This window comes from Rhinatrema bivittatum, chromosome 7 (genome assembly GCF_901001135.1).
Source record: "Rhinatrema bivittatum chromosome 7, aRhiBiv1.1, whole genome shotgun sequence".
In the NCBI taxonomy this organism is placed as follows: domain Eukaryota; kingdom Metazoa; phylum Chordata; class Amphibia; order Gymnophiona; family Rhinatrematidae; genus Rhinatrema; species Rhinatrema bivittatum.
In genome coordinates, this window is record NC_042621.1 from 190,535,146 (window position 1) to 190,559,420 (window position 24,275).

The following is a 24,275-nucleotide window of genomic DNA, read 5'->3' on the forward strand; positions in this document are numbered from 1 at the left end:
AAGAATAGTAAGCAGGACCATGGGGCGCTGCCAAGCCCTGTTAGTCTCTAACATCAGTAAGGGGCAAAGTTATGGACACACTGCTAAAGAAAATAAAAGATATAGTTACAGTGCAAGCCATGACAACACAGCTTCATAAAGGGAAGATTCAGTCACACAAACTTGATTTTCTTTAATAAGTTGACAAATGTGGAATACAGAGGCATGGTCCACATCTGAGCTTTAGTAAGACTTTGGACACTGCTCATATAAGACTGATAAGCAAGCTGAACAATAGAGGAGGTAGTCAGAGAAAGCTGCAGACTGGGTGAGGAACTAAGAGGATGGTTGGCACTGAAGGGCTCAACGCTACCCCTAACACGCAGGCCAACTCTGTGACCACGTGGAGGGGTCCTGCCAAGTACTGCCCAGGCCCACCTGCCCCCTGGATCCCACTTGCCTCTGGACAAGTTACAGCCCTGCAAGCAATCCCCTGGAGGTTGCTAGGGAGACTGCGATCCCATACAACCCAAAGGTCATAAGGTTGCTAGAAAAACATCCACAGACAGACACAATACTGGGCTTTTTAGTCAGTCCAAGACAGGCCGAGCTAACAAACTAATAAGTTTATTAACAAAAAGTGGGAACAGTAAATGGAGGAACATTAAGGCTGATTAAAAAAAAAAAAGTGTTACTTGTGCAAAATGGCCTCATACATATGCCAAAAATAAGGGGACAGAAAAGGGGCAGGGCCTAGGCATTCCAGGGCAGGATCAACTGTTGGGCACATCACTCCATATTTTAAAACCGGAGCCCTCAGGGGGCGGGAGCTTGTTATCCGCCTAAAACGTTACTGCTGTTTCAGCTGAGCAGCCAGGCTGCAGCTCTCATGTTTTAGGGCTTACAGGACAGGGCGAGGTGTCCCGGTCAATTGAGAGGCATGTAGGATGAAGAACCAGAAGGGGCTGGAAGACCTTGAAGTTGACTGATTGATTGGGCAAACTGGTGGACTAATTGGAAGAGTCCCTCGTGCAGGTTTTAAAATCAGTTTACATACACACATTAAAGCCTGCAAAGTCCTCTAGGAGATACATGAAGTAGGCTTTCTTGAGTAACCTCTTAAAGTTAGGAGCATGTGTGTGTGCATAATTTAAAAATTCCCATTCTTGTGCCAATATGCATGTGTATGGGTTCATACTTAAAATTAGCCTGTCAGTTTGCAAACAGGAACAGAAAAAAGAACAAGGATTAAATAACAAAAATGTAAAACTTTTCACTATTAATACCTGGAGAGATCAGGAAAACAGCTGTCTCCCTTAGCTGAACAGGGTCTTAGTACAGAGATCTGCTCCCTCTCAACTCCCAGTTCCAGCACCTTCAGGGCTAGGTCGTGGGCTGCAGAGTATTTTGTGCCTTGATTGAAAGTCAATAGTGAGAAAACTGTTTGCCAGAGTAAGAGTTTTCTGCTTTTGGCACTGCAGGATCTTTGTCTTACATTTCCTCAGGGCCGTTGGGATGTGAATGCACTGCAGAGTTCCTTCTGAATCAAGGTAGCATCCAAAGCTTCTGCGTGAACTGCAGTGCAGAGGTCAAACACTACCTGCCGCCCCGATACAGAGCTCTCTGGCGAAAAGTGTCACAGGGAGAAGAATAAACCACAAAGCATACAAAACCCATTTCACCACAGTGGAGTTAAATGTAGTCCATGCTGGTGAAGGCAAAGTTATCAGCACTGCTGCTTTTGAGTTGTTTTGGCAGCTTTGTTTGTGATGCAGAAGGTTTTGCTATGCTTTAACTTTGCATGGCAACTGTAATCGGCTGAGATTGCTGATCAGCGGCATAGAAATTATGGAAATAAACAGTGAGGTACCAGCTAGACTCAGTAACAGCTCAAGTTCTTTTCAATAAATGGATTATCAACACACTAGCTGAGAGCCTTTCAGCTCTATGGCCTCAGTTTAATCCTGGCTAAGGTAATTTGTTACAGAAGCAGGTAGTCTCAATCCAGTTCTAAGGGCCATAGCATAAGCATTCTCATGGTGGTTCTTGGTCAGATTCCTATCAGTTTGAATTATGCTTCATACCTCATCCTTAACTTGTGACAAGGCCATAAGACAACACCATTACTAAGTAACGTGAGAGAAAAATATGCCCATTATAGTAATACGAAAATCGGTATAGCCCCTGCCCTGGACCCAGATTCACTGGGAAGCAACACTCATGCTTCCTAGGTCCTTCCTGCAGGGGTGGGTGAACAGTGAAAGAGAGAATCCTTTTCAAGAGTTTTTTTTGTACAAAGATCCCATCACAGCCCACCAAAATACCAAAACCCATCCAAAATGAAAGTTTTTTAGTGGTTTCCACTGGCAGGCAAAACCAATTCAAAACAGCTCACTCTTGCCCAGTACACCAAAACTGATCAGTACATAAAGGCCAAAGCACAAGACAAAAAAATCTCAATCTCTTCCTACCTCTGAATACTGCACACGCTTAGCAAGTAAGCTGTCTGGAGAAGGACCTCTCCTCTGGGATCTCCCCAGGTACAGTTCTCCTTTCTTTCTTCTAAATCTCACACACAGGCTCTGGCCGCTTCCTTTTGTCAATCAGCAAGCTGCAGTACCATCCCCTGTTAGGCAGTCTTCCCTCTGACTCCCAGAAACAAAAAACACTCCTCTTCAACTTTAGGTGAGGCTCTAGCTGATTCCTTTGGTCAGTCAGCATCACTGCAGGACTTTCCTCTCTGAACTCCCACCAACACCACTCCTCTCGGGCCAGAGGAGGAATTCTGACTTCTAATTCTCAGCTTTGGTAACCCGTTAGGAATTCATGCTTGACCTGCAACACTTCTTTCTTCCCGGAAGAGCTGGGAACCCCGACCTTAGGAGCAGGAGTAGTTGGGGCCTCTCTCTGTGGAGAGGAAAGACCCCACACCAGCAGCATTCGGTGAAAAATTGAGGGCCTCTGCTTTCAAGCCGCAGGCCGAATTCTCAGGCCTCATGCACGCACAGCAGTTTTGTTAAAACCAAGACACCGCCCCCCTGGTGAAAGGCAAACCTCTGTCACTGCTCCTCTTCACACCTGCACAGGAGCAGGGCCTATTTTGACCAGAGACGCTACACATTCCAGTGGCAACTCTCGTACTAAGGGGCAAATCTGGGATTCCTCTTCCTTATGTAAGAGTAGAAAAGGTGAAATAAATGAAAAGGGACCTGAGAAAACAGGAACAATGATTAAGTGGCTTGGAAAATGGAATTTCACTTTTACTAAATGTAAAATCATGGACAGAAGATGCAAAAAAATAAATAAATAAATAAATAAATCTATCAGCCACATATCAATGAGAAGGCCAAGCAGTGGGAAGTATCACATGGGAAATAAAGATAGGCTGCTGGGGTCAAGGCAGCACTGGTCTGATGGAGCCTGGCACCATTGCTATTCTAAAACTGCACGTAGCATTAGCCAGATAAAGGAGGCAGTACTACCACGCTTAATGAGACCCTACCTTGTGTACTCTGTGCAGTACTGAGGGCCACAGGATCCAAGGCCTGCAAAATAAACCCTACAATGAGAGCTAAGGTTTCTCACAATGTACTTGGCTAAAGGAAAGAAGGGGGGATTATGATAGAAACATTCAAATAGCTGAGAAAATGAAATTTTACATAGAAAAAAATTCAAGGTATGAAGCTGCGACAAAGCTAGTTCAAACAGTAATATTAGAAAATACATCTTTACAAAAAAGGGGCGAGATAACTATTGTTTAAATGCTACCCCCACTCTTATCCAGCAGAAGAAAGCCACACCTCACGTTTAACAAACTTATACTAAATCAATAACAAAAGAGGTATTGTCCAGCCTGGTGGTTCTCTCATTAGGACATTTTTAATGAAGACAACAGGATATAATCACTTAGGTTCACGCCTAACTGTTGTGCTTTGAGCTGGACTTCCCCCCCCCCCCCCCCCCCCCCCAGACAGCCAGCTGGTGTGTTCTGCCTCAGTAGAGTAAGGATAGTAGTTGAGTAATTATAGTTTTAACATTGCCGCAATGCTATGTATTATTTAAGCCAGCACATGTGATATTCACACACACAACAGTGCTACCAAGTAATGTGATTCACTTCCTTAAAGCATTAACCAGAAGTGATTTCACCCATCCTTCAGGTTTTATTTTAATGCTGCCAGCTGATCTTCAATTTTTAAAGACTGAAGATCTACTCAGCCCTGCTGCTGATAAACAAACAGTCCGGGCAAATTTATAAAAATTTAAAGCAGAAGGGCATAGTGATAAAAAGTGATAAAGTAATGTACACAGAGTCAGAAGCTGGGTTTCTGCAAGATGGAAAACATTTTGTGAAAAGGGAGTACTTTAAATGGCAAATTTTTCAAACCATTTCCACATCTACGAGAAGTATCTTGAAATGAACCACACCTTAAACATACAAAACAGAAAGAAATGACGACACCTCAGCTTTATATACAGCAACTGAATGCAGCAGTCAGTGCAGCTGGTGTTTAGTATAAGGCAGCCACCTTTCGCAGGGGAGTCTCTTGGGAAATTGACAGTCTCTGGCCTCAAGAAAGATCTTGTGGGTGGTCTGCTGTTGGAGTCCGATCCCCATACCAAACCTCAGAGGACAAAAGACCCCTTTCTGAAGCAGCATGTGCTTATTTTATGCAGCAGGGCAAAAAGTGAGACGTTTAAAAATTAGACTCAAGACCAGGTTCTCGTCTGTCTTCTAAAAACGCACAAACTCCTCCATGGCAAAAAAAAAAACCAAGTCACCTTTCACCTCTTCTCTAGTTTTTTGAATTTTGCTTCTGTAGGAGAGAGAAAAAAAAACCTAATTAACAAAAATACATTAAGAAAACCAAGTCTGTGGAGTTCCACTAAAACTAGCAGCCAATGAATGAATATTCAAGAAATATTACAGTACTGGGCATACCTTAGACATTTTACAGATATTTCTATGTTTATGAAAATTGACAAGACCTGTTTAGGAATATGAAACATTACAAGAGATTGGCACGGCCAAGTATTTACCAATGTATTCTAATCCTTTTCAAAATGCTTATATACTGTCAGGCAATAAAGAAATATTAAAAGTTGCACCTGTTCATGTGTTCTTGTTTAAGTTGGGGCCCCTTCCTCAATCAATCATGGTCATTTTATCTCCCATACAGCAAACAGCTGAACAGGCCAAACAGCTATCAATTCAGGGCTTTAACAGACTGGGAATAATAATTCAAAATGTTTTTATGCAGGTACATGCTGCCCATGTTAAAATGTGGTTTGATTACAGGTCTGCTCACCAAGGTGCACTGTACATTTAGCTACATAAAAACACAGGGCAGAGTAAGGTCTAGGGAGCATGAGTTGTGCCCGCTTCTGGACATACCTGCACTATGAGGTAGATCTTCAAAAAATACGTGCGCGCGAACAAAAGTACACCAGATTTTATAAGATACGCGCATAGCTGCGCGTATCTTATAAAATCCGGGGTCGGCGCGCGCAAGGTTGCACAAAATCGGCAGCCTATGCGCGCCGAGCCGCGCAGCCTGCCTCCGTTCCCTCCGAGGGAACTTTCCTTCCGCGTTCCCCTCCCTTCCCTTATCTACCCCACCCCCCCAGCCCTACCTAAATCCCCCTCCCTACCTTTGTTGGGCAAGTTACGCCTGCTTGAAGCAGGCGTAACTTGTGTGCGCCGCCCCGGCATCCCCTGGCACAGGCCGCAGTGCTGGGGGACTCGGGCCTGCCCTCCCGGCCCGCCCCTGAACTGTCACCATGCCCCCGGACCTGCCCCGCCCCCTGGACACGCCCCTTCCAGGAAGCCCCGGGACTTATGCGCGCGCCGGCGGCCTATGCAAAATAGGCGCGCCGGCGTGCGAGTGCCCTGCGCGCGTAAATCCAGGAGGATTTACGTGCGCAGGGGTTTTAAAATCTACCCCTATGTGAACTGGCCTCATTTTCAAAGGCAAACTCTGCAAGGAGTTTTTTTCTTCTAAATGAGCTTGCAGTTCTATGGGGACTTTTACAAGATCACTACACGGGTTTCACAATTGCCTTGCCCAAGTCTACTTCAATAGCTAAATATGTTCTCATGTATTTATTCTGCATGGCAGTAAAATCAAAATGTGGGAGAACAAGTGTTGCTTTTGGCTGCCTCAAGACCTCCTACATGGATATCTAATAGGAGACAGTCTGAATTATGCCCTGGCATGCTCCACATTTGGTAGGATTTATTTTAACTATGTAAGAAAAAAAAAAAACCACTCCCTACTCCACTAACAAAATTAATCTCATTTGTTTCTCAAAATACTCCATAATAAATATCAAAAGGTTGCAAGTTTGATAATTATTTTAATTTGGTTAATAAGAAAATTGTTAAGTGTATTGCAGTTTTCTATTAAATCTCCAATTTGATTTATATTCTCCTCGTTGGCACTCAAAGGAGATTACAATCAGGTACTGTAGGTATTTCCCTATCCCCAGAAGGCTCACAATCATTAAGGCCTCTCTCCCCTTTGTGACTATGGGAATCCTGAATCAGGTTCTAAGTTTGTGCCTGAGGCCAGGGAAGGTAAAGTGACCTGCCCAAGGTCACAAGGAGCACATCATCACTGTAAACCACTTGATAGGAAAAATATTAAAATTACCAAGTTTTTTGGAATACGCATCCAACTTGTATGCTGCATGTTCAAGCGAGGCTACTTGTTCTTCAATCTGATTAATTTGTTCCAGATAAGGCTGGAGACTGGCATCTTTAAGGAAAGAATTACAGCGGCTGGTTAGTGACTTGAGCAAGTTATTAAACCTAACAATTCAGGAAAAAAATCAGTTGTATTCCATTATCTTAAGAAATTCCTCCTTTTGTAGAAGGACAGTTTTCTTGCCTGTTCTGTGTATAAAGTATAACCCTCACCTTTCTGAAAACCGAAGGATTACTAGGCTAAAGGAGTCATTAAGATAACAAAAGGCGAAGAGACACAACTAGACTTTCAGCTTGTTAAGTCTTTAGCAATGTTTCCTTACATATCTCAATAAAAAGAGAGTGCTAAATTCATTCAGAGATACCTGGGAACTATGCAAGCTTAACGAGGTAGTACAACATTTCAATTAATATAATGCTAGACTGCAGGATGGAGTATCTGTCATCTTATTGTTTTCTCTTATTCCTATGCAGCTGAATGCAGAGTACCTTCCTGAGAAGTCAGCTAGCAAGGGGGGAGACCCTTAAGAATGAGAAGTCCTATTGCAATTGCATTGGAAATGCATGAGCAAACAAGGCTCAAAGACCATAAACTGCAACAGCATGGACTGTTCCACGGATCATTTAATGCTTCTGCTGTAAATGCTGCTGTTAGATGGCTACAAAGCACAGCACAACCAAGTCATGAAAGACATTAATATATATATAGTGTGTTTATCCTAAACTGGTGTCTGTTGGAGGATGGGTGGAGTGTGTGCCAGCAGGCACCCTAACAGCCACAGAGTGTACAAGCATAATTCGCCGAGCTGGTTGCATAGATCAGAGTGTATAAGAACAAATTACCATACTGGGTCAGAATGAGGATCCTTCAAGCCCATCATCCTGTTTACAACAGTGGCCAATCCAAGATACCTGGTATTTGGCAGATACTTTTATATGACCATATGCTCTGCTGTGAGAGCAGTGCACACAGGGACTGGTAAGTCAAGGATGCACACTGCCCTTACTGCTTAGGAGCCTACACTTGTACTGGAGATGGGGGTCTGTGAGCAGGCCCACAGGAAACCAGAGCTCAATGAAACCAGGCAGAGGTATAGCGACGGCAGGCTGGAAGAGATGACTACAGAACCGGAGAGAAGCAGACAGATGAGGAGGAGGGGAAAAAATACCAAGATCAGTCAGGTCAAAGCACTGTTGTGGGGGTAGCAAATAGCTAAGATGGAGGTAATGGGAGGGAAACAGAAGTGTGTTGCATCGGGCTTGGGAGGGTAGGGACAAGTTCTTAGGTACGGCTGAGAAGAGACTAGAGGTCTGCGGGATATGTCACAGGAGACTTTGCAATCCACCCTTATATTATAAACAGAGAGAAAAGCTGCAAACACTTAGGTAGATATTAAATAAGTACGCGCGCCCGGCGCGAACAAAAGTATGCCGGATTTTATAAGATACGTGCGTAGCCACGCGTATCTTATAAAATCCGGGGTCGGCGCGCGCAAGGCTGCGCAAAATCGGCAGCCTGTGTGCGCCGAGCCGCGCAGCCTGCCTCCGTTCCCTCCGAGGCCGCTCCGAAATCGGAGCGGCCTTGGAGGGAACTTTCCTTCCGTGTCCCCCCACCTTCCCCTATCTACCCCACCCCCACCTAAATCCCCTCCCTACCTTTGTTGTGCAAGTTACGCCTGCTTGAAGCAGGCGTAACTTGCGCGCGCCGCCTCGGCATCCCCTGTCACAGGCCGCAGTGCCGGGGGACTCGGAACGCCCTCCCGGCCCACCCCCGAACTGTCACCTGACACACCCCCTCCCGCCCCTTTTACGAAGCCCCGGGACTTACACTCACCTGCGGCCTATGCAAAATAGGTGCGCCGGCGCGCGCGCAGGTCTTTTAAAATCTAGCCCACAATCTATCAATATTCGCTGTAGTTACTTTGACAGAATTCTTCATAAGCAGACAGTTGCCAAAAGATTATTTCATGTGCAATTTTCTTCACCTTTTGGAGGCTGCACAAATCTTTTGAAATGTCAAATTCTACATTCAACAATCCCCCCAGATACCACTGACAAGCATGCAAATTCCAAGTGGTATTCCTGAAATTGCAAGAAGAGGGGGTGCCGAGGAGACACTGTGCAGAACTGTGAGCCAGAATGTGCTCACAGGCTCTGTAGTGGTCCTGCCACCTGCAAAGGAAAACGTTTGGAGAGGGCAGGACATCGCATACACCGGCTCACAGGTTATGCACAGTATAATAATTCTTAACCAATTAGCCTTGATACTTGTGATGCAACTGCAACACTGCTGTCTGGTGCTAGCTTGTTTGCTTCCCTGTGCAAACAATTACTGTGCTGCCCCCCACCACTCATTCATGCATTTATATTTTACATGAAAAATATCAAAGTACAGGATTCTGAGCTCAAACTATCACCTACATTATATTTACATGCACTGCTGTGAAGACAACCAGAAATCCCTGCAAAAAAGACACTGGGAACCCATATGGTATTAGGCCTGTTGTGATGTGTGTTGGGTGTGGGCTTGACCCTCTGAAAGCCAGAATACACTTCCTATTAGGAGAATGCCTCACCTCAGTGACACATGCAGAACATAATCACTCTTACCAAATACAGAATAGAGCAACCATAAAGTAGAAACACAAACATGCAGACAAAAACTGAACTGGAAACAACAAGAAGCCAGACATTCTTTGTAGTGCAACAATGTAAAAACAGAACAAACACTGTTCCTCAAACAATAACATCAAGAACTAATACATAATCATAATACTAAAAACATACAAATAATATTTCAAAAAAAAAAAAAAATCAACTCATATACAAGTTTTTTAAAATGTCCCAAATACCAATACAATATTTCAAAACAGCAGACACAAGAATAACACCTGAAAAATAAAATCAAAGGATTTTAAAAATTCACGCTCTCCATATCTGGAAACTTTGATTTCCAGTCACCCTGAGATTGTCATGGATTAGTGGGATGCACAAACTTTCTATATTATTTGGAATTGGCCATAAAAGCAGTCCTTGCTTTGTCCCTAATATCTGCATATCAGTATCCCAGACTTTAAAAAAATCAGGGCTCAGCACTGGTTAAGAACACAAGAAAATGCCATACTGGGTCAGACCAAGGGTCCATCAAGCCCAGCATCCTGTTTCCAACAGTGGCCAATCCAGGCCATAAGAACCTGGCAAGAACCCAAAAACTAAGTCTATTCCATGTAACCATTGCTAATGGCAGTGGCTATTCTCTAAGTGAACTTAATAGCAGGTAATGGACTTCTCCTCCAAGAACTTATCCAATCCTTTTTTAAACACAGCTATACTAACTGCACTAACCACATCCTCTGGCAACAAATTCCAGAGTTTAATAGTGCGTTGACTGAAAAAGAACTTTCTCCGATTAGTTTTAAAATGTGCCCCATGCTAAGTTCATGGAGTGCCCCCTAGTCTTTCTATTATCCGAAAGAGTAAATCACATCCACCCGTTCTAGACCTCTCATGATTTTAAACATCTCTATCATATCCCCCCTCATCTGAATCAAATTCCCCTTTTTCCACCCTGCCATCAAAGCAGAGAGCTATTGGGCCCAGTTTTATCTGCGTGTTTGTATTTCTACTTTATGGTTGCTCTATTCTGTATTTGGTGAGGGTCTGTTTATGTTCTGCATGCGTGATTGAGGTGAGGCATTCTCCTAATAGGAAGTGTATTTGGGCTTTCAGAGAGTCAAGCCCACACCCAACACACATCACAACAGGCCTAATACCATATGGGTTCCCAGTGTCTTTTTTGCAGGGATTTCTGGTTGGCATCACAGCAGTGCATGTAAATATAATGTAGGTGATATTTTGAGTTCAGAATCCTGTGCTTTGATATTTTTCATGTAAAATATAAATGCATAACTCTTAACTGTGTATGTAGAATGGGGCAGGGGTGTTGTGCAAGGCTATAAGGTTTGCCCTTGCACCAAATACCATGGGTTCGGGGGAGGGGAGGAGAGTGGTGGTGTCAGTTTTTAAAGTTTGTATCAGGGAAGGGAGTTGGGCTTTTTTTTTTTTTTGAGAGCCCAGGACAGAGAATGAATGAATGGGGGGAGGGGGTACAGCACCGTAATTGTTCACACAGGGCAACATGTTTGTGTTTCTACTTTACTGCCAATTCCAAATAATATAGAAAGTTTGTGCATCCCACTAATCTATGACAATCTCAGAGTGACTGGAAATCAAAGTTCCCAGATATGGATAGTGTGAATTTTAAAAATCCTTTGATTTTATTTTTCAGGTGTTTGTGTCTGCTGTTTTGAAATATTTTATTGGTGTTTGGGAAATTTTAAAAAACTTATATATATATATATATATATATGAGAGAGAGAGAGAGAGAGAGAGAGAGAGAGAGAGAGTTGATCTTTTATTCATCAGCTTTTTTTGAAATATTATTTGTATGTTTTTAGTATTATGATTATGTATTAGTTCTTGATTTTACATCTGGTGGTGCTGGGCCCAATTGCTCTCTGCTTTGATGGCAGGGTGGAAAAAGGGGAATTTAATTTAGACGATAACCAGTGCTGAGCCCTGACTTTTAAAGTCTGGGGTACGGATATGCAGATATTAGGGACAAAGCAAGGACTGCTTTTATGGCCAAGTCCAAATGCAAAGCATGTTCCATGAACATTGTCTGACTTATGAAGGCTGCTCACCCTGTAAAAATATTGCTAGCAATAATTTTGTAACAGGTTTGACAGTGGCTTGGTTTGGATTGTAAATATTGCTACCCTTAACATAAGGGTTGAGGATAACCTGTACAGAGCTACTCCATGCAGGCTACCCTCAGCAGAGACATGGGGTAGCCTGCATGGAGCGGCAGTTGCTACCAGAAGAAACTTGCTGGGCAGACTGGATGGACCATTTGGCCTTTTTCTGCTGTCATTACTACGTTCTTCAGAATTTCCTCGACAGTGCCTATACATTTGCAAAGGATCAAGGAAAGTACGAAGGCTGTGACAGGGAAGAAGGGATGATCCTGGTGATGGCGGTAGCAGCTTGAATGGAAGCAAGGAGATGGGAATTGAGCTTGTCAATAACTTGAGGGTTAACTCTTCAAGCAGGATGTAGTTGGGATTGATGCTGAGGATGGTGATCAGAATGCACAGCTGTGTCAAGAAACCCTAAATCTTCTTCTTGTCTATCATTCAGTTTGTGAGCTTCAGCTGATCACTACTTACACAGAAACATAGAAATGATGGCAGAAAAAGACCAATCGGCCCATCCAGTCTGCCCAGCAAGCTCCCACACTTATTTTCCCACACGTATCTGTTTCACTGACCACCAGGTTCAGGGCCCTTGGTGGTAACTGTTTGATTCAGATTTCCTGTCACCCCCTGCCATTGATGCAGAGAGTAATGCTGGAGGTGCATCAAAGGTGAGCATAAGGCTTAATGGTTAAGGGTAGTAACCGCCGCATCAAGCAAGTTACCTCGATGCTTGTTTTCCCAGACTGCACAGATCAATGCCTTGTTGGATGTTGTCAATGTAAATCCTCTTTTCCACATTTCCCCCTGCCATTGAAGCAGAAAGCAATGCTGTATGTGCATTCAAAGTGGTTTATCAGGCTTAATTGGTTTAGGATAGTAACTGCCGCAATAAGCAAGCTACCCCCATGCTTATTTGTTTACCCAGACTGTGTAGTTAAGTCCTAGTTGGTTGTTGTCTGAATGCAAATCCTCTTTTCCAAATTTCCCTTGCTGTTGAAGCAGAGAACAATTTTGGAGTTGCATTAACCGTGTGAAGACTTATTGAGTAAGGGTAGTAATCACCAGGTAGTAGCCTCCATTCCAGCAAGCCACCCCCATGGCTCTTCTCTTCATTCCCATCCTCTAGCCTTTATGGATCCACAGTGTTTAACACTGCACTTTTGTTAAATCTCTTATACACTACCCTGTACTGATAAAAAAAAAGACTCAGATTTCTGTAATACTCTATGCTCAGTATCATTGGTGGTAGTGGGTCACATCTAAAATGAACAGCATTCAGCTTAATAATAAGCAAACATTGCAGCTATGTATGTGAATAAAAACATTAACACTGCCTTTAACTCCATCCTAAACTAGAGGAGAGAAGTACAAGAAAGTGTTAGTAATTAAAAATGTAAGCATTCAATGGTAATCATCTGCACACACAAATGAAGGGTCCTGATTTTTTCCAGGTGAGCAGAGGAGTTTATAAAAGTCCCCAAGACTAAAACATATTTTCACTTACATTTTTGATTCAAGTCCTTTAGGTTTCGACTAATGTTCACAGCAATATCCTTCATTTCCATGTATTTCAAACTAGTTAGTTTATTCATATTTTCCAAAAGCTTATAGTCTTCACTGGTGGCTGTAAGGAAACATTTACTCTCTTTAGAAAAACTAGTTACTATTGTCATCCTTCCCTGGACATGCTCTAAAATTCCAATCACAACACTTTTTCTTAGGAAAGAGTGGTTGGATTTGGCCTATCTGGATTTCAGTAAGGCTTCTGACACCATCCCACACAGAAGATTGGTAAATGAACTAGGGCAGAACTGGTTAAGCAACAGAACTGAAGAGTGATGGTAAATGGAGTCCATTCTGATGAAGGTAACGTGACCTGGGGGTACCTCAGAGCTCTGGGCTAGGGTTGGTTCTTTTTAATATATATTAGCAATGTTGCAGAGGGACTTGAGGGAAAACCATGCCTGTTTGCTGATGACATAATTCTGTCTTGGGAAGACACATGGGGCCGTGTGGGAGAAGAAAAACAAACTTAAAATACTGAACGAACAGTCGTAGAAGTTTCAATGCAAAAGCAATTAAAACTATGCATTCAGGTCACAGAGGTCCATTAGCCACTTCTCAGTAAGAATGAAATACATAGGAAACAAGCCAAAACAAGAAAGAGACCTAAGATAAATTATTGCAGGTAACCTGAAGGTTGCCAGAGTAATCAAGCAGTAGGGAGTGCTGTGGAGGATTGTGCAGAATCTGGAATCCAATGGATTACAAGATCCAAGGCAGCATGGTTTTACCAGAGGTAGGTCTGATCAGACAAATTTGATCAATTTCTTTGATGCGGTGATCAGGCAGCATGTTAGACGTGATGTACTTGGATTTAAATATGGCCTCTGACACAACTTCACATAGGCAACTTATAAATAAACTGAATGCACTTGCTGTGGGCCCTAAAGTGAATAACTTAAATGCGGTTAAAAAAAAAAAAGAAAGAAGAAAAAAAAGAAGAAAAAAAAAAAGGGTCCACTGTGAGAAAAACTGCACTATTACCCTGTTTCCCCGAAAATAAGACAGTGTCTTATATTAATTTTTGCTACCAAAGATGCACTAGGCCTTGTTTTCAGGGGATGTCTAATACCGTAGAGCTGCTGGCTGCCCCTGCGTCAGCCATGCCTCACCAGTGTGCTGTCAGAGAGAGGTAAGAGTGTGCAGCATTCATGGTAGTCAGCTTGGGCTGACTCTGCTGCTTTTGAACCTCTGCACACTGCTTGGAAGGGGTCCCCCGACTGGTACTGCCACCATCCCCAGATGTCAGTAATCTTGCTGCCACTGTCACTGCTGCCGCGTGGCTATTGGGGAGGCGCCGATTGCTGCTGCTACTGACACTGAAGCCCATTCTGCTGCCTCCTCTGTGCAGGCCCCGTAGGCTTCCACTTTCTCCATGCTGATCTCGTACATTGTGAGATCTGCATAGAGAAAGTGCTATTCTTGCACATTCCCAAAGATTACATGTGCCAATCACTAAAGTAATTTTTTTTTTTTTTTTACCTTTGCTGGCTGATGTTACCATAGTTTTCTAATCGGTTGGTCACAGGCTTTTTTTTTTCCACTTACCCTTTCTTATTTTTTTGCCAATTCCTTTTATATTGTCCTTTTTTCTTCCGTATTTCTTTTCTCTCTGTCTTCTTCCCTCAAACACAGTCAGGTTCTCATTCTCACATGCATTTCTCTCTCTCACACACACACACAGGCTCTCACTGTCACATGCTGTCTCTCATACAATCATTCATACACACAGTCTCTCACTCCCACATGCTGTCTTGCTCAAGCATAGGCTCTCACCCACACACACAGTGGCTCTCACATGCTGCCTCTGCAAACATTCAGATCCTCACTCCCACACACAATCTCTCAACTCATCTCATACACGCATACACACACACCCTCTACAGACCCTCAGCCTCTCTCTCACCTCTGGGCCTCCTCTTCGCGGGTCGCCGCAGGATGGGCTCTGCAGCGGCCCTGAACTTCTCGGGCCTCTTCCTCGGCCCTGCTACCGGGCCTCTTCGACTTGGGATTCGCAGCAGCCCGCGGCGGTTCCTCTTCAGCACGTGCTGATGCTCTCTCTCCTTCCTGCCCACGCGGCTCCGGCAACGTTTACTTCCGGGCCGCACAGGCAGGAAGGAGAAAGAGCATCAGCGCGTTTGAACGTGATCTTTTTCTCCGGGCAAGGAGGCTCCCCTCAGAATACCACTGCAGGCCTTCTCTTCGCAGGTCGCCGCAGGATGGGCTCTGCAGCGGCCCTGAACTTCTCGGGCCTCTTCCTCGGCCCTGCTACCGGGCCTCTTCCTCTTCTTGGGCCGCTGCGACTTGGGATTCGCAGCAGCCTGCGGCGGCTCCTCTTCTGCACGCGCTGATGCTCTCTCTCCTTCCTGCCCACGCGGCTCCGGCAACGTTTACTTCCGGGGCCGCACAGGCAGGAAGGAGAAAGAGCATCAGCACGTTTGAACGCGATCTTTTTCTTCGTGCAAGGAGGCTCAGCGGCCGCATGAGCCTCCTTGCGCCCGGGGGCATTGGCTCCCCTCGGGATACCACTGCTTGCGTCTACCCCTAATACTTTGGAAACTTTATTTAAAAAAAAAAAAAAAATGACATCACAGGATTGACCGGCCCACCGGGGGAAGCCCGATCCCCCGATAGGTCAATCCGCCCCTGTTTACAAGGGATGGCTTACTTTCGGGGGATGTCTTATATTTAAGAATTCGGCAAAATCTCTACTAGGTCTTATATTTGGGGGATGTCTTATTTTCGGGGAAACACGGTAGCAGTAAGCTGCAAGGACTTTAAGCAATACTCCAGAAGAACAAATGGGAAAAATCTGCAACGGGATAGACACTCAAAGGTGTGGGAAGCAGGAGGATGAAGCTAGTGAAGCTTGACGAATGATCTAGAGCAGGGGTGGCCAACTCGGGTCCCGGAGAGCCAAACAGTCCTGGTATTCAGGATATCTACAGTGAATATGCATGAGAGATTTGCATACAATAGAGGGAGCGCATGCAAATCTATCTGTGGCTCTCAATGACTGGAGTTGGCCAGCCCTGGCAGCTAAGACTTAATGCCAAAAAAATGTTGTCATGCATGTGGGCTGCAAGTACAGTACAGAGATGAAATTATTCTATACATGAAGCAAGAGCGGGATCTGAGGGCGATTGTATCTGATGATCTCAAGGTGGATAAGGTGATGGCAAAAGCCAGAAAGCTACTTGGAATGGTCAGCAGAAAAAGGGAGAGGATATTGCCCCTGTATAAGTCCCTGGTGAGACTTTACTTGGAATACTGTGTATGGTTCTGGAGTCTGCACCTTCAAAAGGTTATAAACTGGATGGAATAAGTCCAGAGGGTGGCTACTAAAATGAGCAGTGATCTTCACTCTAAAACATAAGGGGAGAAACAAAGATCTAAACATATACCCTAAAGGAAAGATGAGATGTGGGAGATATAATAGAAACATTTAAATATGTTTCAGAGGTATCAATACACAGAAGGTGAGTCTCTGTTAATGGAAAGGAGACTCTGAAAGGGGTAGACTAAGGGTTCATCAAGCCCAATATCCTGTCTCTGTGGCCAATCCAAGTCACAAGTACCTGGCAAGTAACCAAACATTATATAGATCCCAAGATGGTATTCCTTATTGATTAATAGCAGTTTATGGACTTCTGCTCTAGGAACTTATCCAAACCTTTTTTAAATCCAGTTACACTAACTGCTATACCCACATCTTCTGGCAATTAATTATGTGTTGAGTGAAAAAGAATTTTCTTCTATTTGTTTTAAAAAGATCTACTTTCTAACTTCATGGAGTGCCCCCTAATCCTTTTATTGTCAGAGAGTAAATAACCGATTTAACCTGTCATGATTTTGTAGATCTCTATCATATCACCCCTGAGCCCTCTCTTCTCCAAGCTGAACAGCCCTAACCTCTTTAGCCTTTCTTGATAGGGGAGCTGTTCCATGCTCTTTATCATTTTGGTTGCCCTTCTCTGTACTTTCTCCAGTGCAATTATATCTTTTTTGAGATGCGGCGACCAGAACTGCACACAGTATTCAAGGTGCGGTCTCACCATGGAGCAATACAGAGGCATTATAACATCCACCATTTTATTCTCCCATTCCTTTCCTAACATTGTTTGCTTTTCAGACTGCCATAGAACAGGTGATCTTTGAAGGAGTGTTAGGGATTGTAGAGTTAAGCAGTTGCATGAATGGGCAGACTAGATATGGAGCAGAAAAAGCCCATATGGCCTATTTCTATTATAAGGAGGGGTATTACCAGCAGAATAAAAATAGTAACAGCACCTTTGTATAGGTCAGTGTGACCCCCACCTCAAGCTCGGTGTTTTTTGGAGGCAAAACCACTATAAAAACATTGATAGGATGAAGCAGTTCAGAAAAGAACTACCACCAAGATAGTATAAGACCTGAACCCTACAGCAAGATTTAAATAACTCAAAATACACTTACCTAAAGCCAAGTAAGAAAAAGTGTATGTGTATGGGGGGAGGGGTTGTGGAAGATAGGACAGTAACATTCAAATATTTAGTAGACTTCAATAAAGTAGAAGGTGACATGGTCTACAACACAGAAAGTTAAAAACAAGGGTGAAGTTGGAGAGAGGAAAGCTCTCCTACTCAGGCTCCTCTTTTTCATAGCCTTTTCTTTCCCCCTCCACCTTCCCAACTCCTGAGGTCTGACAGCTACTACCCATGCTCCTAAACCCAAGAGTAGTAGTTCTTCTACCAACACCCTTAATTATGTGGAAGAGAGCAGGATTTTTACACAACAAAGACCATCAGCAAGGGGGATGTTTACATCACTATTGATGTAATAAGAGTGCATCACAAAAAAAACCCCAATCTTTGCCTCATCTTTTTCAATGTGATATGGAAAAATTGTTTACATCCAAAATTGTCATATTATGCTTTCTTTCTATACTGAATTAAAGTTTTGCAGCTTATGTAAAAAGATAAAACAATGGTGGTTTGCATTAGCTTTAAAAACTAAGACATCTTTATGCTAGTGAAAAAAAAAATTCAACCCTGTCAAAATGGTAATTATTTTAGTTCTTGCAGGACTTACCAGTCAGTTCTCCAGTTAAATAAATTGCCATTTTGTTGAACATATCCTTGCAAAGTTCACCAACATCAGCTTCTGCAGGCTCAGTTGCTTCTTCTGCAGTTTCCACTGCTGTTTCATCTAATTTGATAACAAGTAAAACAAACCTTCTCATAATGTTCTATGCAATTTAATTAATCTTTCAGTAATTTAAATTGTTGTTTTTCATAATGTGCTATGCAATTTAATTTAATTTATTTAATCTTCTCCCAGTTCTCACTGCCTTGTTCTATGTAAGACATTCGTGTTATGTCATCCCAAAGTTAAATGTAAACCGAAGTGATTGATAACATTGTTACCAGAACCTCGGTATATAAAAAATGTTAAATAAATAAAAATAAACGCCTTAGGAGATATTGAATCTATATATTAACAGCTATTTTTACACTCTTCTACCCACTGCTTTTGTCTATCCTCAGATCTTGACATTTTTTCCTACTTGACAGCATCAATAAGTTCACCAGGCTAAATACTCAACTTGTATATATTCTGTAGTAGTAAAATAAAATGTAATACAAGAAAAGGAAAAATAGCCAATTTTTATGAGTGACCTGCTACCTCTTTCCTTGTCTAGTTCCTTGCTAAACAAATCATAATGTCTAACAGCATATTTCTAGCATAGACAGAACATGAAAACTTCCAAAGGGATGAAGGCGAGAAGAGTCACAATACAGCAGAGGAAACTGACATGAAGGGCATAAAAAAAGGAGACAAACTCGCACCCCAGTTTGACTTCTGATTCACAGTTCCAAGCTCTAACCACAACAGGCATTCTACAAGTTTTCAGGAAACTCAAGGAATATCTGTTCTGCCTCTCAAATGACATGCAGGCCGATACAGTAAAAGTCACGGGAGAGCGGGCGATTTAGTATTCAAATGAGGGCCCACGGTAAAAAGAGGCACTAGGGACACTAGCACGTCCCTAGTGCCTCTTTTTTTGACAGGAGCAGCGGCTGTCAGTGAGTTTGAAAGCCGACGCTCAATTTTGCCAGCGTCAGTTCTCAAACCTGCCGACAGCCACGGGTTCGGAAACCGGATGCTGGCAAAATTGAGCATCCGGTTTTCAACCCGCGAGCCGTTTTTAAATTTTTTACTTTTGGTACCTCCGACTTAATATCACCATGATATTAATTCGGATGGTGTACAGAAAAGCAGTTTTTACTGCTATTCTGTACACTTTCCAGGTGCCCGGAGAAATTAACGCCTACCTTTGGGTAGGCCCTAATTTCTGAAAGTAAAATGTGCGGCTTGGCTGCACATTTTACTTACTGAATCGCGCAGGAATAACTAATAGGGCCATCAACATGCATTTGCGTTCAAACACGGGTTAACATGCGCTCCACCGGAGCGCACTGTACTGTATCGGCCCGATGGATTGTCCACTGAGGGTGGGCAACGGAATAGGGCAGCGCGTGTAGATGGCGAGAGCACTCATTTCCATCACCTGCCCCATTCTGATCCCTCACCGATCAAACTATTTCATCACAAGAAATGAAATATTGAAGGAGAGACCAGCCTGTAAGTCAGGTCTTCCTGACGAGGAGGAATGTCCCTAGCAAGAAAGGACAGAGAGACAAAATGTCCCTAGCAAGAAAATGTCCCTAGCAAGAAAAGATAGAGAGACAAAATGAAGATGAATAGTGACAAGTGAGGAAAAGAAAAACAGAGAGATAAGCGAAAGCAAGAGGGGGAAGAGAAAAGGTACACTAGACATGAAAAGCGGACAGAGGAGAAAAAGGGAGAAAAAGCAGATAGGTGATGAGCGAGAGGTTACATTAGGTTAAAGGAGGAATTAGAGTGCGTTTTGCCCACATAATATCAACCTCTCCCTCCAAACAGCAACCGATTCGGAATGGGCCCACTGCACACACCGAACAGGAGCGTCCGCAGTGCTCAGCGCTTACCTCTAGCTCGCATCTCTTTGTCCAGCTCCGGGCAGTCCAACCGAGTCCCCACTTCCGCCATTGCAGCGATCCGACACAAGTCCCCGCACTCAGGGCCGCTCATCTACCTCGGCTCCCGATTGGGCACGGATTACTTCCTCATCTTCCGAGGCACTTGATTGGATACAGGTTATTTCCGACTTGTTTACACATGGGTTGCGTTCCTTCTGATTGGCTTTCAATTTTTCCTATTGTTTTGGTACAACTTTATCAAACCCAGTTTCATGCACATTTTAAAAAAATTGTAAAGAATAAGCCGAGAAAGAGAAATATAAAAATACAAAAAACATCTCTCATAAAATCCAAAAAAATGATGCAAGAACGAGCAAGAGCTCATAAAACAGAAAAGAAAACGTTAGAAGAATGTGGCATTTATCTGAGGAATGCACTTTAGTATGCCCGAAAACATAACATCCCCACTCCCTAAAAGTATCAGCTTTACTCGGCTACTGTGACGGCTGGTTTGCTTGTAACATCTACTGCTCTCCGCCGGTCCCAAGTCTAACTCGGCACCGACGCCGATCCTGCCACTTTTACAAAACGTTTTAAAATCTCTTCTTTACAGTTCACGATTTTCCTAGTTTTAGATGACATCAGCAAAAGAACAACCCTAAACCAAGACAAAAACATTTCAATTTCTACAGAAAAGAAATTCTAAAGCGGAATCGTCACAGTCTGGTGAAGCGATTCCGATATGGATGGCCTGAACCCCCGCCAACAGAACCCTCGTCTTACTCTGCTCAGTAGGGTGATGTATCCCTCCGCCCCTGGGTTTATTACCCTTCAAGCTCTCTCACACGCCCCTCAGAGAGCGATCGGAGGGCGACACGCTGTCTTCTTGTGACTGCCATAATAAAATAGTTGCTGCATTATCTACTGTCAGTCTGAGGTAAAAGCTTTCATTTTTTCCCATTTTTTTCTCAGCTAATAGAAATCTACTTTAAAAAGACAGAGTTTCATCTTGAGATTTTTCTTTGGTATTTGGATAAAGGAAATTATGAATAGAGGTCTATGCAATTCTAGTAGAGACAGTTAAGCTCCTCCCACTTCTATCGAGGACTGTGGTGGCATTGCTGGGGGTGTGATCTTACGGAGTCTGCTCATTGGTTGATTGTGTGGCAAACACTCCTCAATTGGCAGTGAATCGCTTCCCCTGACTTTCTAAAGATAGATAATGAGTATAGTGTAACAGGGATTATATTTAATAATATTTAGAAGTTCGCTAACTGTCCTTGAGAAAAGACTTAATATACGTGCCATAAAGAAATCTGCTGATTTATAAAAAAAAAAATAAAAAAAATAGAAAGCCAAGGACTAATTAACTGTATTTTCTTATTAATGTTTGATTGTTCTCTTTAGGAATTGTTCAAGGAATAGTACTAAAGAGCATAATAAAACTGCAACATATTCCATCAGTCTTCTGCAAAACAGTACCGAAACCCAAAATGCTGCTCTTAAAAGAGAGTTGATGATTTTTATAATATTTTTTTATACGCATTTTGATAAGGAATGTCAGAAAAGGGTACATACATGAATTTTTTTTTAAAGAAGCTATAGAAATGTTATAGCTAGTTAGAAACTGATTCAGCAAATCCAAAACGTGAAATGATTAAAGCAGCATGACTGCCAAGTATTTTTTTTCAATAATTCACTTTGCTGTGAAAAATAAAGAACTCTACTGCCTTAATCCTGAACTAGATTATGAATAAGAATATTTATCTGCCGTTTTTTTTAAAATCTAGATTATGAATGCTAGCTCAGAATGTGATTGCTAAACAAGAACATGAATGATGATTTTGTAAATCGTTGTGATCTTGCCCTGGAAGGACGGTATATAAAACGCCTAAATAAAACAAAATAAATAAATACACTTTCTTTTTCCTTTTGAGTTTTATTGTATTCCCTGTGCCATATTAGTGTTATATTCAACATTTTCCCACGATGTGCATCTGAATAAACTAGGGCACTGTTCTGATCCTTGTTAGGACCTTCAGCAGATAGAACACTGATGATATATGTATGACCGTGCATGAACAGATGAGTGGACTTGGGGAAGGATATGTTTGAAAATGTTCATACAGCTGCTATTTATACAAACCTATGAATAGCACCCATATTGTTTAAAACAATCGGCCTTAGTGACGGGGAGCCATGTATTATTTCTCCCTAATCCGGAATATGGAATTGTGAGTCCTTATCTTCCCTACTTCCCCAGGTTCTCTATGTCTGCCTTTCCTCTACCAGCAGGAAGAGAGCGGTATATGATATCGGTGTCTGCCTCTTCTGCTGGTCAACTTCAGTCTTGCAGTTTGAACTGCACATTGCCAGCAGGTTCTATACGACTATAAGGCATAGAAACCAGTAGGCAAATGAGGTACACACTGTCTCCTCCTGCCAGCTGGAAATGATGTGGAGGAGGGGGCTAAATGTTGAGGATCGGTAGGAGAGTAAAGAGAGAAATATATAGAAACCAGAGGGGAGGATGAGGTAACATGACAGGGGATCAGAGCTCGTCAGTGAATAGGAAGGATTAATAGTATGAATGAATGAAAAAAATGCTACTGACATCTTGTGGCCAATGCTATGTATTGTAGCTTCTGAATAATCTGTTATGGCCAAGGACAGGATTTCAGCCTCTCGCTACACACACACACACATAGGCTAACTCTCGCAGAACACAGGAAAATAGCTGTAAACCTTCACCTGTGGGAGGGGCCACATAATTAATTCAACTTCTCAGCTGTGTGATTTAGAATGGGCATGTCTAACACACCAGCACAACTAAAGGTCTCCCAGGAATGGGGAGCAGAGACTGGAATAGAAAAAAGTGAAATAAACATAATATATTAATATTATAAGAAATATAACAAAAATCGGTGCATGAACATTTACATACCATTTATATTCTATAGAAGATAGAAACCCATAACATTATAATGTTATAAGACATGTTATAAGACATTATAAGACATGGCTGTTCATGAAAGCCTTTCCGGACCCTGACTGATGCTCGACCGCCAAATACAGCAAGACTGATTATCACCCAATAAACTGATACAGACTTACCAACCACTGCACGTTCTACTTCTTGTTAAACTTCTTGTTAAACTTCTATCATCCTCTTCTTCTACTCCCAGTTAGAACCATCCTTGTTTTATTGTAACTGCTTTTTCTGCACACTTGTTATAATTTGTTATATTTTGTAAATGTATACTCATGTTATAGTTAAGTACGTTTATAATTTATTGATCACCCCTTGTTTTATGTAAACCGACATGATACGAACTCCGTGAATGCCGGTATAGAAAAAACTCAAATAAATAAAAATAAATAATAAAACAGAATTTATTAGCATAGTAAAACAAAATTAGCTTTTTGTAAATTATGAACAAAAAAACCACAGCCCCCACCATTTCTCTCAGTTTTACTTCAAGCAAATTAAAAATGAGTTCCAAAACTTCCTATCTAAAGCAGGGGTGGGCAATTCCTGTCCTCAAGAACCATAAACCAGTTGGGTTTGCAGGATATCCCTAATGAATATGCATGAAATAGATTTGCATACAACTGAGGCAGAGTGCATGCAAATCTCTCTCCGGAATTGCCCATCCCTGATTTAAAGTCTGGCCAGATTATTAGCATATGATTTCTCAGTTCAGCTTCATGTGATTGTCGAATACTCTAGATGAGATGAGTTTCTCTGCGGTCTAGTTACATGATGAATGCTGTTTCAAGATAATTGGGGAATCTGTGATGACTTCCAATGCCTTTTGTGAAGTAGGCAATCCTCAACAAAATAAAATATAAATGTCCTCTCTAGTCTGAACAAAATGATGACAAATCTTCCAGAGAGCGGAACATGCAGAGAACAGAGAAGAGGGTCCGGGCAGTGCTTGAGAGAAATCCAGCCGGAAGGGTATTCCAGTCACCTGAAGACGGACACCGAATGAGACGGATTTACTCCTAAGATGGTCAGCTGGAGATGAAGTCTGGTGAACGGCAAGGCTGCTAGCGGATTCTTCAGGATCGAGATAAGGAGTGAAGGGCATCGGTACCCAAGGGCATAATACCTCAGGATGCAAAGATCTGGACATCTGGATCTCTGAACGAGAGGACATCTGGATAGATGGACAACCAGATGAGTGTACTTCTGGACGAGAGATAACTGGATCTCTTGGACAAGTGGATGAACAGACATCAGGACGAAGGATGTCTGGACACCTG

At 42.7% G+C, this 24,275-nt stretch overlaps 2 protein-coding genes across 3 annotated transcripts in view; one reads left to right on the plus strand and one right to left on the minus strand.

The window, feature by feature from the left end:
* Positions 1-1,232: 1,232 nt before the first annotated feature.
* On the minus strand, positions 1,233-21,004 carry BLOC1S2 (biogenesis of lysosomal organelles complex 1 subunit 2). The gene is made up of 5 exons (XM_029609680.1): positions 20,016-21,004; positions 18,076-18,192; positions 12,947-13,066; positions 6,633-6,737; positions 1,233-4,796 (listed from the first exon to the last, which is right to left on the minus strand). Exons 1-5 carry the CDS (start codon positions 20,116-20,118, stop codon positions 4,765-4,767), a joined length of 477 nt encoding a protein of 158 aa, XP_029465540.1. The 5' UTR covers positions 20,119-21,004; the 3' UTR covers positions 1,233-4,764.
* LOC115095662 (protein phosphatase 1K, mitochondrial-like) overlaps positions 20,852-24,275 on the plus strand; it is a 37,868-nt gene continuing 34,444 nt past the window's right edge. The window contains exon 1 of one of the 2 annotated variants that reach the window (XM_029609678.1): positions 20,852-20,943. The gene's annotated coding sequence lies outside the window, so the exon portion shown is untranslated. The remainder of the gene's footprint in view (positions 20,944-24,275) is intronic. The other variant, XM_029609679.1, reaches the window with a different exon arrangement.

Bases quoted from the DNA above. Each gene is read 5' to 3' on its own strand.
- BLOC1S2 (XM_029609680.1), bottom strand. From the start codon at position 20,118: ATGAGCGGCCCTGAGTGCGGGGACTTGTGTCGGATCGCTGCAATGGCG. The intron at 13,067-18,075 runs GTAAGTCCTGCA...GTTTCCTTACAG, and splicing joins TTTAACTGGAGAACTGACTG to CCACCAGTGAAGACTATAAG. The intron at 6,738-12,946 runs GTAAGTGAAAAT...CTTTCCTTAAAG, and splicing joins AAAGGACTTGAATCAAAAAT to ATGCCAGTCTCCAGCCTTAT.